General features: G+C 42.9%; 1 protein-coding gene and 1 long non-coding RNA gene across 22 annotated transcripts in view; one reads left to right on the forward strand and one right to left on the reverse strand.

Annotated features, from left to right (window-relative positions):
- LOC110402532 overlaps positions 1-8,862 on the forward strand; it is a 32,459-nt gene extending 23,597 nt beyond the window's left edge. For 12 of the 17 annotated variants that reach the window (XR_002441166.1, XR_002441168.1, XR_002441159.1 and 9 more), the window contains 3 exons: positions 1,884-2,039; positions 4,035-4,154; positions 6,937-7,630. This is a non-coding gene — a long non-coding RNA (uncharacterized LOC110402532). Of the gene's footprint in view, positions 1-1,883; positions 2,040-3,487; positions 3,680-4,031; positions 4,155-4,795; positions 5,010-6,936; positions 7,631-7,939 lie in introns of those variants that run through there. The other 5 variants (XR_002441160.1, XR_002441164.1, XR_002441163.1 and 2 more) reach the window with 5 other exon arrangements.
- Positions 1,133-12,786, reverse strand: part of LRP8 (LDL receptor related protein 8) — a 157,513-nt gene continuing 145,859 nt past the window's right edge. For all 5 annotated transcript variants that reach the window (XM_021404679.1, XM_021404677.1, XM_021404680.1 and 2 more), the window contains 9 exons: positions 12,052-12,279; positions 11,363-11,481; positions 10,302-10,441; positions 8,884-9,025; positions 7,736-7,888; positions 6,935-7,150; positions 5,043-5,111; positions 4,669-4,841; positions 1,133-3,646 (listed from right to left, as the gene is read on the reverse strand). In XM_021404679.1, the coding sequence (XP_021260354.1) occupies positions 3,608-3,646; positions 4,669-4,841; positions 5,043-5,111; positions 6,935-7,150; positions 7,736-7,888; positions 8,884-9,025; positions 10,302-10,441; positions 11,363-11,481; positions 12,052-12,279 (1,279 nt within the window). In that variant the 3' untranslated portion in view covers positions 1,133-3,607. The remainder of the gene's footprint in view (positions 3,647-4,668; positions 4,842-5,042; positions 5,112-6,934; positions 7,151-7,735; positions 7,889-8,883; positions 9,026-10,301; positions 10,442-11,362; positions 11,482-12,051; positions 12,280-12,786) is intronic.

A 12,786-nucleotide genomic window follows, 5' to 3' on the forward strand; every position in this document is an offset into this window, starting at 1 on the left:
GTAGATGACATCCATCGCCCTCCTCCCATCCACTGATGCTGTCACTTCATCGTAGAAGGCCACCAGATTGGTCAGACAAGATCTGCCCTTGGTGAAGCCATGCTGGCTGTCTCGGATCACCTCCTTGTCACGTATGTGCCTTAACATGTCTTCTAGGAGGATCTGCTCCATGATCTTCCCAGGCACAGAGGTGAGACTCACCGGCCTGTAGTTCTCCGGGTCATACTTCTCTGAAAGAGTGGTCAGGCACTGGAATGGGCTGCCCAGGGAGGTGGTGGAGTCACCGTCCCTGGAGGTGTTCAAGAAACAATCAGGTATAGTGTTGAGAGACATGGTTTGGTGGGGTTATTGGTGGTAGGTGGATGGTTGGACTAGGTGATCTTGTAGGTTTTTTCCAACCTAGCTAATTATATGATTCTGTGCTTTGAGCTGGGCACTGTGTTAATGGACTGTGGTATCCCTCTGAATGGTGAGTCATGTATTCTATATATATAGTTAAGACAATTGTTAGTGGAGGCGTAGATTAGTGCCACAGGTTTGGGACTCGCTTAGGAGGCTGTGTCACTTCTCTTAGTTAGCACCTTCCTCTCTGGACATAAAATCATACAGAATCATAGAATGTGTTGGGTAGGAAGAGACCTTAAAGCCCATTCTAGTTCCAGCCTGGCCTAGGCTGGTTGCCACCTATTAGATCAGACAGGGAGTTCTGTTTGTTTTAGTGGTAATTACTTCTATTTGCTACTATATTACTCTCCTAAAATGTTTAACTGAAATATTTAAGTTAAACGACTTAAAGTTACTGTCACGATACCCACTACTTCTAAAGGCCTTAGCAGTTCATAGAAGGGTTGAGGAGGGAAAGGTCTTCTCATGTTCCAGACCCCTGCTGAGCAAAACCATCTGTTTGTTTGAAGTTGACCATAACCTGTCTGCATTGTTCCTGTTGTGATGCTGTAGCTGCTAAAGACAGTGGAACTGCAAAGAGAACAACCGAAGTATACAGCAGGCTCCTAAGTCCCACTTCCAGTTTTAACAATTAAAGAGTTAAGGAAAAGGCAGACCAAAATGCAATACAGAACCAGGTCTAAGAGACAGCATTTTTAAGTACTAAAATGTAATTAGTTCAGTAGGCTCAGATAAAAAAAATTTAATCTTTCTATAGAAACAGTGCACTGTTTTACAAATGTATTCATTTGGTTTTCAGTAATCCTTATTCATGTAAGTACAGCACATGTTACACAGCAGATCCCTCCCCACCCCTCCCTGGTCCTTTTGTCCATACCAAAAACTGAAGCACAAAAGGCACCAAGCAAGAACTTACTTTAACAGAACTTCAATATGACAAGACAGATCAGAAGTGATTACAATGTTAAATATCATCCTAACAACCGGAACCATTATTTTAAATAATTAATTTCTTAAAAAAAAAAAAATTGGTGTTTAGTTGAAATCAACACTGCACATAGAGTTCATTTACAAAAAAACTGCAGCCTTTTTTACATGGTTTATACAGGTTTGTGTGTATGTGCTCTTAGAAAAGTATCAAAACTGTAGAACTTCCAAATATATTTACATGTCTGTTAGTTACAGTGTTATCACATACATACAGCCTTGTCTCAGTTTTCTTCATGCACACAGTGCATGAATTTGCAGACACAGAGCTTCATACCTTAGAACAGTACTTCAATCACTTCTTTACTGCCTTAAAATCTAGAATTTGAACAGAAGGGTGCTTGATTATTTAGATGTTGTCTGCAAAGGCTGAGAAGTGAGTAGTTTGAGCATAGTGCTACACTAGGTCTTTAGACACCTTGTTCCCTTCTTAGTCAAGAATCGAAGTCCAACTCATGTTATCCTCTGATTTTGTTTTCTTTTCCTAAAAGGAATGTGTGTGGTGGGGGCTGGGGAGGAAGAAAATGAGAAAAGGATACAACAAGGATTAGTTTCTTCTACTCACTTGTATACAAAAGCTGTGATGCAAGAAGGCTAGGAGGAGTTCCTCAGCTTCCTTCACGCTTCAGTCCAATGTGTGGTGGTAGGTAAGTACATGACTTCCTGGGAGTCTCATAGCATGAGATTAGAAAAAAGCAGTGGGTCTCCTGAACGACTCAGCTGAACTGCATTGGTACCCTGTGCTCACACCAACAAGCTGTGCCACAGTGAATGAGAGAAGGAGGGGGGCGGAACTGGACAGGTCTCTCTGCTGGATGGAACAGGTGAAAAACACCAGCTGGGATAAGGCCTTGCTCTTTGCCTGGGTGCCTGAATGTGCCCTTCGAGGTGGAGGATCAGCACCTGCTGTGGTTTGATAGGAAACCTTGTAAGCCTGAGTGCAGAGACTTACTGGTGTTTTCCATTTCAGTGCACAGACCTTAAATGAGCTACTGGAACTGAGGGGGAGGTCAGGGGGAAATAGCTGTGTAGGAAAGGGAAGCTAGTATAGCAAGAGAGGGGTTGTTCTTGATTTCTCCTTCCTAAAGCAGTACCCTGGAATCCTAGGCTAGCACAAATGCAATGCTCTTCAGCAGGAGGAGCCTGTTTAAAAATAGGTATCTATTTATTCCTTTGATGGCAGAAAGATATATAAGAGTACCCAGACTCCTTACTACTGCAGACATAGGCAGGATTATGTCAACTATTCTGATCTTCATTGTGTTTGGCTCTAAACGAATGTGAGAAGTGCAAGATACCTAGTGGGGAAAAACATTTATATTTAGAAGAAAATGAAAAAATATGCTAAATCAGATTGGTACCAACCTGTAAAAAGCAACGGTACAAAATGAAAGATGCGGTCAGTGTAGGAGCTCCTCCTGTCTGAGATGCTGTTAGCAACAGCTCTTCAGCTAAAAGCAGTGCAGGTGAAGCTGGCTAAACTGGAGAAGGTGAAAGCAACCCTTGCAAGCCCTGTTTGTTATGGCTGTCACTGATCGCCTATCTTACAGTACAGCTGTTTCTTAATTTGTCTTTAGATTGGAAAGCAAACTTCAAACATCTGGTAAAAATTCAATTGTCCCTAATTTTCATAAACATAGCCCAGTAGTTTTAAAATATATGTATATATTTATATATATGTATATATTTATATGCCTATATATCTATCTAGACTAGATAGATATATACACAAATAATCTATGCACAGCAAGCCAGACATACAAAAAATAAATACTCTCACCCCTCTACTATATTTACAGATCAGATCTTATAGTCCAGATTTTGTTAATAAATATTTCTAAACGGCCTGTACAGAACTTATTTTACTTATGTTGATGGATAGCCACAAAGCATATTCAGTATATTTACAAAATATCTATAAATATAGTCTTAAAATAAAGCAGTAGCTACTGAACTGTCAGCCTGGCTGGTTATGTACATTGAGTTAGTAGCTCAGCAGTTGCTCATTGACTATCACAAATGGGTAGTGCAACAAGTTAAAATGTGTATAAAAGATTATACATACAAAACTCTCACATCCTTTGGATGTTTGCAGTTCATTATAACTCTGTGGTTACCCTTCTGCAACATAAATAATGATTAAAACAAAGAAGCAGGTTTTGAGATCCAAAGAAAACTTGTTCGATGCGTCCTGGCTGGAGCAGCAACTTGATCCTTACGGCAGCCCGTCGTCTTCTAAGCTCAGCGCCACACGCTGTGAGGGAAGGAAATCGTACTTGAGGAGAGGGTCTGTGACTTGTGAATTTTGATACATGAGCAACAGTGTCAGAATTTGGTTCTAAGTAAGCTGTATTTCCTGTTAAAAATCTCTCTGCCCTAATGGAGTGGTGACAAATATTAATTCATGTACTGATTTTCCCCCAAATCGGGGGGGAGGGGGGATGTCTCCCTGAAGTTTTACTACAGAGGCATTGGGCAGTTCACTTTACTTGTATATTACACGGATAGAATTCCTTGTAAGCACTGACACATTTCTAGTGTCATCTTTAGGTAACACAGAGCATTAGTTAAGTTCCTACCTTCCTATAGAAACTATGTTGCCTTCACTCAAGATCTTTCTCTCTTCTAAAAATACAAAGCAGCTATTACTGCCAGTGCTTCATCTCACGAGGGCTGCTTCTTGGAAGGAAGATCCAAAGCAGACAAGCTGCCACACAGAACAGTTTTTCTTTTTTTCTGCATACAAAGGACTTGCTAACAAAGTGAGTATTGAATTTTTGTAAATATTAATGTTGTCAAGACAAATTTCCTTAACTTCTTATAGAACTTCATTCACTTTTCCTTGTGAGAAGTCTGACTAACACTGTTTTATTATATAGAAAATACAATTTCTCCCTGGTTTGTACAGAAACCCAAATTATCCTTAAAATAGTTCAGGTACTCGGTAGCAGTATGAGCAATATGGAACCTTTTAGAAGATAAATAATCAGCTGTCACATATTGAGCTCTTGAGATAGAAAGACAGCAAGAATAAAGCTGGCTATGTATACTGATTAGAACAGTTGCTGTCCATGTAAACAGTATCTTATTATATAGACCACTCTATGTGAAGACAAGTTTAGGCTTCTGCCTATTCAGTCATTACTGAATTATTAAAAAGCAGAACTTCTTATCACTATATATCAAGTAGCCAACAGTGTAATCAGCTGGAGATAATTCTGTAAGCCAAATTCTCAGCAAAATGAATTTATGTCAGCAGGTTTCTCAGATACTTACTGCTGGATAGACATGTCCAATTTGGGCAGTCCGACCAATATGGATTTCATCTTCATCTTCCTCTTCTGTAGTCTTCCTATATACTGGATTATCAAAATTCATGCTTTTAGTGTTCTTTCGTTTCCAGTTTCTCCAGATGAGGTATCCTCCCATGCACAGCAAGCCAATAACCACTGATGAGAGGAGAAAGAAGCTGCTGTTAGCCAGTTTCATGGAGAGAACAGGAATCTGCTGAGCTGTTACCATACATGCCTCAAATCCAGACTCATTTCAGCAGTTCCTCTACTCTCTCCCACCCCCTGAGAGTCAGAAGAATTTATTTACACTAATATTTCAGTATGATCTCCTTTAATGTTTAAATCAAGTCAGCTTACCAACAGGAATGACAATTCCAATAACAGCTGCTGTCACCGTTGAATCAAAGCCTTGGCCATTATTTGAATCTGTAATTACAGAAATAGGACAGATCATTTCACTCAGTCACAGGCTTTAAAGCTGTATCTAAAGAATGCTTTATGTTAGTAACCTGCTGTTCTGCCCATCGTAAAGTATTTGTTATCAAAATGTTCATGAACAGTTTTGGAATGAAGTAATCAGGGAGAAGGTTAAAAAGAGCAGCATGTACACATAACTCCGGGCTGGGTTGAGCTGAGCTGTTTCTTAGCAATGAAATGCCTGCTGTAAAGTGCTACTGCATGCCAGCAACACAGCATTACCTGACAGAGAAGCGCTAGCTGGAAACAGAAGTGGCTGCACTTGCACGTCTTATCTAATTAATTTTAATATATAGATACATATTATGCACATACATGTCTGTGTGCATGCGTGTGTGTGCACGTGTGTGTTTGCATGGGTGTGCATATGTGTATATCTACAAACATTATGTACAGCTATGCAGCTGGTCACCACATGCATCACTGGTTGCTGTAGCCTGCTACAGCATGCAAGAGAAACCTCAAAATTCAGTGGGATATTGCACTGAGAAGAGGAAAAGACAATAACATCTTTGAAGTTACAAACCTCAAAATGTTTGCACAGAAAGTATTTGTGTTAAAGTAGCTGGAATATAGAAGAAGGAAACTAATTGTAGTTTGTCTTCTGAGGCATCAATTCATGGAACTTAAAAGGCAATTTATCCTTTTAAATAATTCCCCTTGGCAGATTGTTCTATTACATGGTTATTTACCTAATAATAGACCAGACTATTTCAAATGTAGACACTTAGCTTCTATGGCTTAAGTTCTGTACGTAAGTTAGTTAATTATTACATTTGAAAGAAAATTTGTACAACCAGAACTTACAAGAATGAATTTTATAAATCAGATTATGTTTTCCCCCCATGCACTACAAAGCAAATAATTCACTGATTGCTGCAAGTAGGCATCATAGTCAAATTGAGGTGGCTTATTTTTGCTTTCCCCGTGCAATGGAAACACCATGTTCCGCTTATTGAAATGTTTTTAAAAAGGTATTTTAATCTGTTAAAGCAATCGGGATCTGTTTGAGGTCTTCAGTGACAGTCCTGAAGAATAAGTTCTTCTCAATGGACTAGAATTGGTTTTGGAAAAGCAGGGCAGCTTTGCAGTTTTAACCAGGCAGCACAAGCTAGAGGGATGATGCGTTAGCACTGTAGTGGTGGACTGAGGTTTCATTACTTGCTCCTAATGTAGGGTAAACTTCAGGAGAGCCTGATAATGCTCTCAGGCTATTTTTGTGATATGTAATGCAAAACTTACACTTAACCTTGTGATTTTGTGTGATTCTATGATTTCATGGATCAGGCCACATTAACACAGCCATGCAAAGCAGTAGCAGCTTGACTTGGACTGCTGTAATCCCAAATGTCCAATAGGGCTACAGCTGGACAGGAAGCTATGAGTGAGACATGCTTGTGCTGGATCACAATACTAATTAAACAAAATACGTAAGCCAGCTATAGACTCATTCATGTTTAGGTCAGCAGCACTACACCAACACTGAAGCCAGGGTGGACTAGTAGTGGGCACAGGGCAAGGACTAGTATGCATTTTTTGCAGGGTCTTATCTCTAGAATCAGCTTTACATGCATGGGATTAAAGCCTGACATGAGTGCCCTAAAATCCCAAACAACTGGAGTCACATCGCCTATTGGAACAGAGGCGTCTGCATTAAGAAGGTGTGCCTACATGTGACCTTTTGTAGCTTAGCTGTTAGGTACAGTCTCCCACCAGTTCATGAGTTTTTGTGGCAATGTGTACACTGAAAAAGAAGAATCTCATTCACTTACAGTGCTGTGACAAGTTGCTGCTTCCGGTGGTCATCTCAGAATCTACGAGGATGGATGCGGTTGAACGAGAACCAGGGCTGGCAGTCGTGGCTTCCGCTACAGCTTTGGGAATGGCGGCGGCGGTGGCATTGCCAGTGACAGTCGCGGTGGAGGCAGAGGCAGGACGAGATGCTGTGGTTCTAGGAACCACGACAGTAGCTGGAGTAGTTGGAAGATCTGAAAAGCAGAAGCAGTGATGAAATAAATTAGCAAATCACAAATGGTGATATAGATCTGGGGAGGATTGTGACGTTTGCTGGTTGGAAACAAACCAAATTCCAATTCTCCTTGCCAAGTAGAGAACTGATAGATCTACAGCTACGGATTATTTTTTCTGAAATCAAAATTAACAGCAGTAACGTACTCTGTCTGGAAGATAGCTAAGAAGTTAAAATACTCTTTTGAGACGGTACTGAATTTGTACCAGGAAGAGAAAATTATATTGTAACCACCAGTCTCTTCAGCAGTGATAGTGGTCTTTCCAGATCCAGTATCTATAGGGCACTAACATGGCAAATTTATACCATTTACTGACCATTCACATTTTCAGTCCTAGGCATCATCCCTTCTTTCCTCTTTTCCCTCTATTTTTTCCTGACGATGCTTTCAAAAAATAATACGTCTTCAATAAAGAATAGCACAATGCTGTGTTCAGAAGTCAGAATGTATGTGGAATTCCAAATGTTTGTGTTCTACCATCAGGAACACTTGCTTTCACTGCTAGATATGGTTTTATTGGGACAGTGATGTGACTGTATTTACCTTTGTAGCATTTTTTCATGTCAGGCCCCAGCCACATGTTGTCAGGACAGGCACACGTGTACTTGGGGGAATGGGGAGAGATGTGAGGTGCAGGGAGACACAAATACTCGCAGCCTCCGTTTGGCTGGGGGCTGAGCTCACAGGAGTCTGGAGCTATTCAAAGATAGAAGAAAAGACAAGTTATTATTATTTTTTTTTCCTCAGCAAAGAACTATTCAGTCCTCTAAGAAGACTCTCCTCAAATCCCTACTTCGATCGGTTGCCCTCCATAATCATCTTTACAGTTTGGAGTAAAACCTTACGTCCTACTATAAAAACCGCGAGATTAGCGAATAAAAAATTAACAGCCTCACGCAGCTGCCTGTGTGATAATGTACTCATTCACAAGCCAGTGGTTCAGATACTGCACAGTAAAGATGGTATCTGAGTGGCTTGTTGATTGCCACTAATAATTATTTAGAACATTCACAGACTGATGCTGCCAAGTGAGGAGAGCAGCCTTTGTCCAGCTGTACGTGCTCCCAATAACAGCAATGGGCACAAGCCGTGTTCTCCTCACGGAGCTTTCTCAGGTTGAGTTTCACGTTTACCCTGGGTCAGAAGTTGGCTTCCTAGCGTTGTTAGGCAGTTATTTCTGGAATTTGCTAAAGGTTCTCTCTGCTGCATTAGGAGATATGAAGATGTTTGCTGCCCAACGTACACAAACATTATTTTAAAAAGTTTACCTCATCAACATTGTAAAAGTGCGATGGCCCAACCTTCAGTGCATAACTTCCCTGGGGTGCCAGACTGCACTGAAATCTGTGCCTCTGCACCCAGTGCTGCTGCTGAGTGCTGTTGCCCATATGCTCCCCTTGCTGTGACGCTTCCAGGCTGCGGTACAGCCCAAACATGCAATGAATGGAAAGCGTCAGAGTAAGGAGAGGAGCTCTCTTATCAAAGATGCTAATTAAACACCTATTAACAAGCGGCACATTTTTCAGTACGTGCTGCTGGTGAATTAATTATGCAGGAACTTCAAACATCAGGCATTGATTTCACATTATTACCTGTGCTTTTTCTCTCATCAAAAACCATCAGGAAGCATTTTGTTTAGTAGTTCAAACAGATCTGATTTAAGGCTACGAGACCCTGAGGACGTGTCTTACCTTTGGGCTGCTTTAATTCATGAAACACAACGATGTCGTGAGGATTATTGAGATTTTCTGCTAAGACAGAGATGTCCAAACCACTCAGCCTGTTGGCACTGAAGATTGCTTCATTCTCCAGGTCAGTCCAGAACACTCTGTCCTGCAGGAAATACATAGGATTTCTCACCTGACCCTACTCAATTCCAATTCAAGCTGGACTTAACTCCAGCAGTCACAGAAGCAGCGCGCTGCTTTCCTGCACTGGGATGCCTTTGGTTTCATGGTGCTTCTACGTGCAGCTTTTTTCTTGTGCATGTTTCAAAGCACAGTACTCCGGCAGTGTTTTAGGAGTGCTCACTAATTTGGAGTAGCTGTGAGACCGAGGGAGCAGGAATTTGGTTACATCCAAATTTTGGACCTTTCTGGATGTTTCTGGACCTTTTTGGTTTTTTAAGAACAGGAGTAAAAAGAGTACTGAATCTACAAGAGCAATCGGGTTTTTAAGTTCAAGTAGGGGCCAGAAGCCTGACTTGTGAAAACAGGCATATGTCTTTGCAGGATCAGAGCGTCGTAACTGGAGCAGCTGAACCTGAAAGAGAATTATCTGCCTTCCTGAACTAGGTGAACAAATAAATACCTTTTTAATGCCAAATCCCCAACCTCAGCAACACACTGGTGCACAGTGACTGCAGAGGGAGCCCTGAGGGCACCTGGCACACGTACTGCCCTTGGAGCCTTCAGACTCCTGCCACAGGGGAAAATGTTTGAGGACACTTCTGCAGATGCTGGGATGGCCGGAGGGACAGTGCAAGCGATCAACCTGCAAGGCCAACCAGCAGCCAGACTTATGGGGCCGTCCTCCCCTAAGGATTCTGTTAGCACTGACAGTGCAATGCAAGCATGCAAACACTGTGTGAAACAAAAATGCTGGGAACAGCAGAGTGCTCAGCCGTGGGCTGGGCAGCTGCTCCGAGCCCATGCAGCTCCCCTCGAAGTCTGACTTGTCAGAAGGCAGACACAGGACGTGCTGCAGCGTCACTCAGTGAATGGCTGCCCCGCTGCTCATCACAGTAGGTGCTTTCTCCTGTCCCTTGCTAACAGTTTCAGCCTTTGCATGGGCAGTTGGCTCAGTTCACCTCAAGGGAAAGCCATGACTATCCTGCAGTCATGCGGGAGGCATAACTCTGAGCGCTGCCTGCCCCTCACGGATTCACTGGCACTACATTAGGTAGAAGTGTGAGGCAACGCATCGCTCCTGATTAAGGGTTTTAGAAAACTATTTTCCTTGCTGAACCCACACCAGGTTAATCGGTTTCTATAGCAGCAAACTCCCTCACTGAGCTTTCTGCGCTATGCAAAAAGCAAAGCTTTCAATCAGGAAGAGCTTTGAGACCTCTTGCAGTCTCCTGTCTGTTCTCACCGATCTTGACTCTTACCTCAAACACTGCTAAGCCGAAAGGATGGCTCAGATCATCAACGGAAGAGATCAGAACTTTTCTGTTGCTGCCGTTGAAATCAATGCAGGAGAGCGAATGCAATTTGGAGTCCACCCAGTAAAGACGCTGATTCAGCAAATCTGAGAAGTAAAACACAATGAAGCAAATTCACACGCAGCTCCTGCCATTCTTTTTCACTTCCCAGCATTTTTTTCCTGCTGGCAGCATGACTAATCTCTTTATTATTAGGCTTAATTTTTTTTTTTTTTTTTAACACTAGTTCTGATTTTGACTCAGTGCCCAGATATGCTGGGATGAGACCTTATGAATAAGATTAAAAAGGAGAAACATTCTGGTGCGTGTGAACACCGGACTGACAGCGCTGCTCGGTGCCAGGAGGAGCAGGCCAGCCGCACTTGGGGCTTCCCAGAGCTGCTCCTTCAGCACCACTCAGCGCTGTTCAGTTGTTGGCCTCCTGCTGGAGAACGACGACTGAGATTCAAATGACATCTCTCTGGAGGAGCTGCGTGATTAACATGTTTTCAGTGATGAAGAACCCTGGGTTCCAGAAATCCCTGTGCTGCAGGCTGAGGGAATGGCAGCGGTGGGAACATTCCGCCCCAGACCAGACAGAGTTTGGGGAGGGTGCAGGTAAGAGCGGGAGAGAAGGGCCCAGTGCTATTTAGAATGCTGTGAACTGAACTGTCTCTTCCTGGAGCAGATCCACTTACTTTGGATGAGATTCACTAAACTGAATGCAAGTGGATGAGTGCCAACAAAAAACAAATTCTGTAATAAAACAAGCCATTAATTAATTTCTTAATTACTGAGGGATAACATTATTTGTTCGCAGCAGTAGCACTTCAACAATATGCAACGGTAACATTTTCTCCTACATCCTTTTATGGATGTAGTATCCTTTCAAACATGAAACCAAGCGGGGAACCTCACACCTGCATGGTGCTAAGCGTGGATGGCTTTAACTCCAGCTGCGTTTTCCGACTGAACAAGGCATTTACATTAGCCACAGCGGATCCTGTTGCTGTGACCCGGCTGCTTACCAAGCGTGATGCCATTCGGCCACTCAATGTTGTCCGACACCAGCACTTGCCGCCCCACGCCATTGAGGCCTGCTTTCTCAATCTTCGCTTTGTCTCCCCAGTCAGACCAGTACATGAACCTGAAAGAGACGGATGCAAGGAGACAGTAAATTGGACCCTAGGGTAAGAAATCTGCCCTACTGATGGGAGAGGGAGTTGCAGGGCACTCTGCTTGATGTTGCAAAGCCCCTCGGTCACTTCAGTTTATCTTGATACGCATTTAGAGGAGCTACTGCGCTCCTGTCCCACAGGTTAACATGTCACAAAACTTGCACTAATATAAAATCCCAAACAAACTATCTCCTAGTGTTTTTGGTACATCTGTAGACTTCACTTATCCCGTACTCCTGTCAGACTTTGTTATTTCCCAACATAACCTGTGTGCCTGAGCTCAGGCCCACCTGACCCACGACCCGACATAATTTTCAGAACTTCCTCTGACTGCAGCAGCCTTGCAAAGATTTATCCGAGCCAGCTCTTTGAAGCATCTCAGCAGTCCTATTAAGCCCTTACAGATGCCCTTATCTTTAAATATATAATTAAATCCACTGGGATTTAATTTATGGCACAAGGGATGCACGTGAGTTTTGTGAAAGAGGCGGAAAGAAGACCAGAATTCCATCGGAAAAGCACAAACATTTCACACTCACCTCCGCGTGGGATCAACAGCAATGGCTCTCGGCTCACTGAGGTCGCTGTTAAAAAGTGTCCTCCTCCTGCTCCCATCTGCAGTGGCCACCGAGATGGTCTTGTTTCCAGAATCCGTCCAGTAGATATTCTTATGAACCCAGTCTATCGCCAGCCCTTCAGGAGAGTTCAGCTGGCTGTCTATCAGAATCACCTGCTCCGCTGTGTCACTCGCTTTGTCTATGTAGGCGCTGCAGAGACAAGGTTTGTCACTGGGCTGACACGTGGCACAGAGAAGGTTGTACAGATGTGCACGGGGCTGAAGCTCAGGGAGGGCTCAGTGCTGGGCAGCACCACTCCAACCCCACCGGAACAAAGTGCACACGTGGCAAGACGACCGACAGAGAAACCTTTATGGTTGTGTACTGCATCTTTCCGCTGCTTTCTCCTACACCTTGGTCTTATCTCCCTGTATCTGGACGGCAGACATGTGCAGGACAGGGAACTGTTATGTGTCCACCAGCTTCCTGCTACAACTGCACAATTTAGCAAAACATCTGACTTACGGCACATTAACTTCAGTAGCACCATTTAATGGGATTTATGGACATTGGAAATATTATAATCTCCAGCGCTCTGCTGAACAGAGTGGAATTTAGCATACAAATAAATGTGCTTAAATGTGTTGCAGAATTAGGACCTGTGTAACTAATTTTAATTCATCAAAGGGATTCATGGAGCTGTACTAATTTGGCAAG

Source organism: Numida meleagris, chromosome 7, assembly GCF_002078875.1.
Source record: "Numida meleagris isolate 19003 breed g44 Domestic line chromosome 7, NumMel1.0, whole genome shotgun sequence".
In the NCBI taxonomy this organism is placed as follows: Eukaryota; Metazoa; Chordata; class Aves; order Galliformes; family Numididae; genus Numida; species Numida meleagris.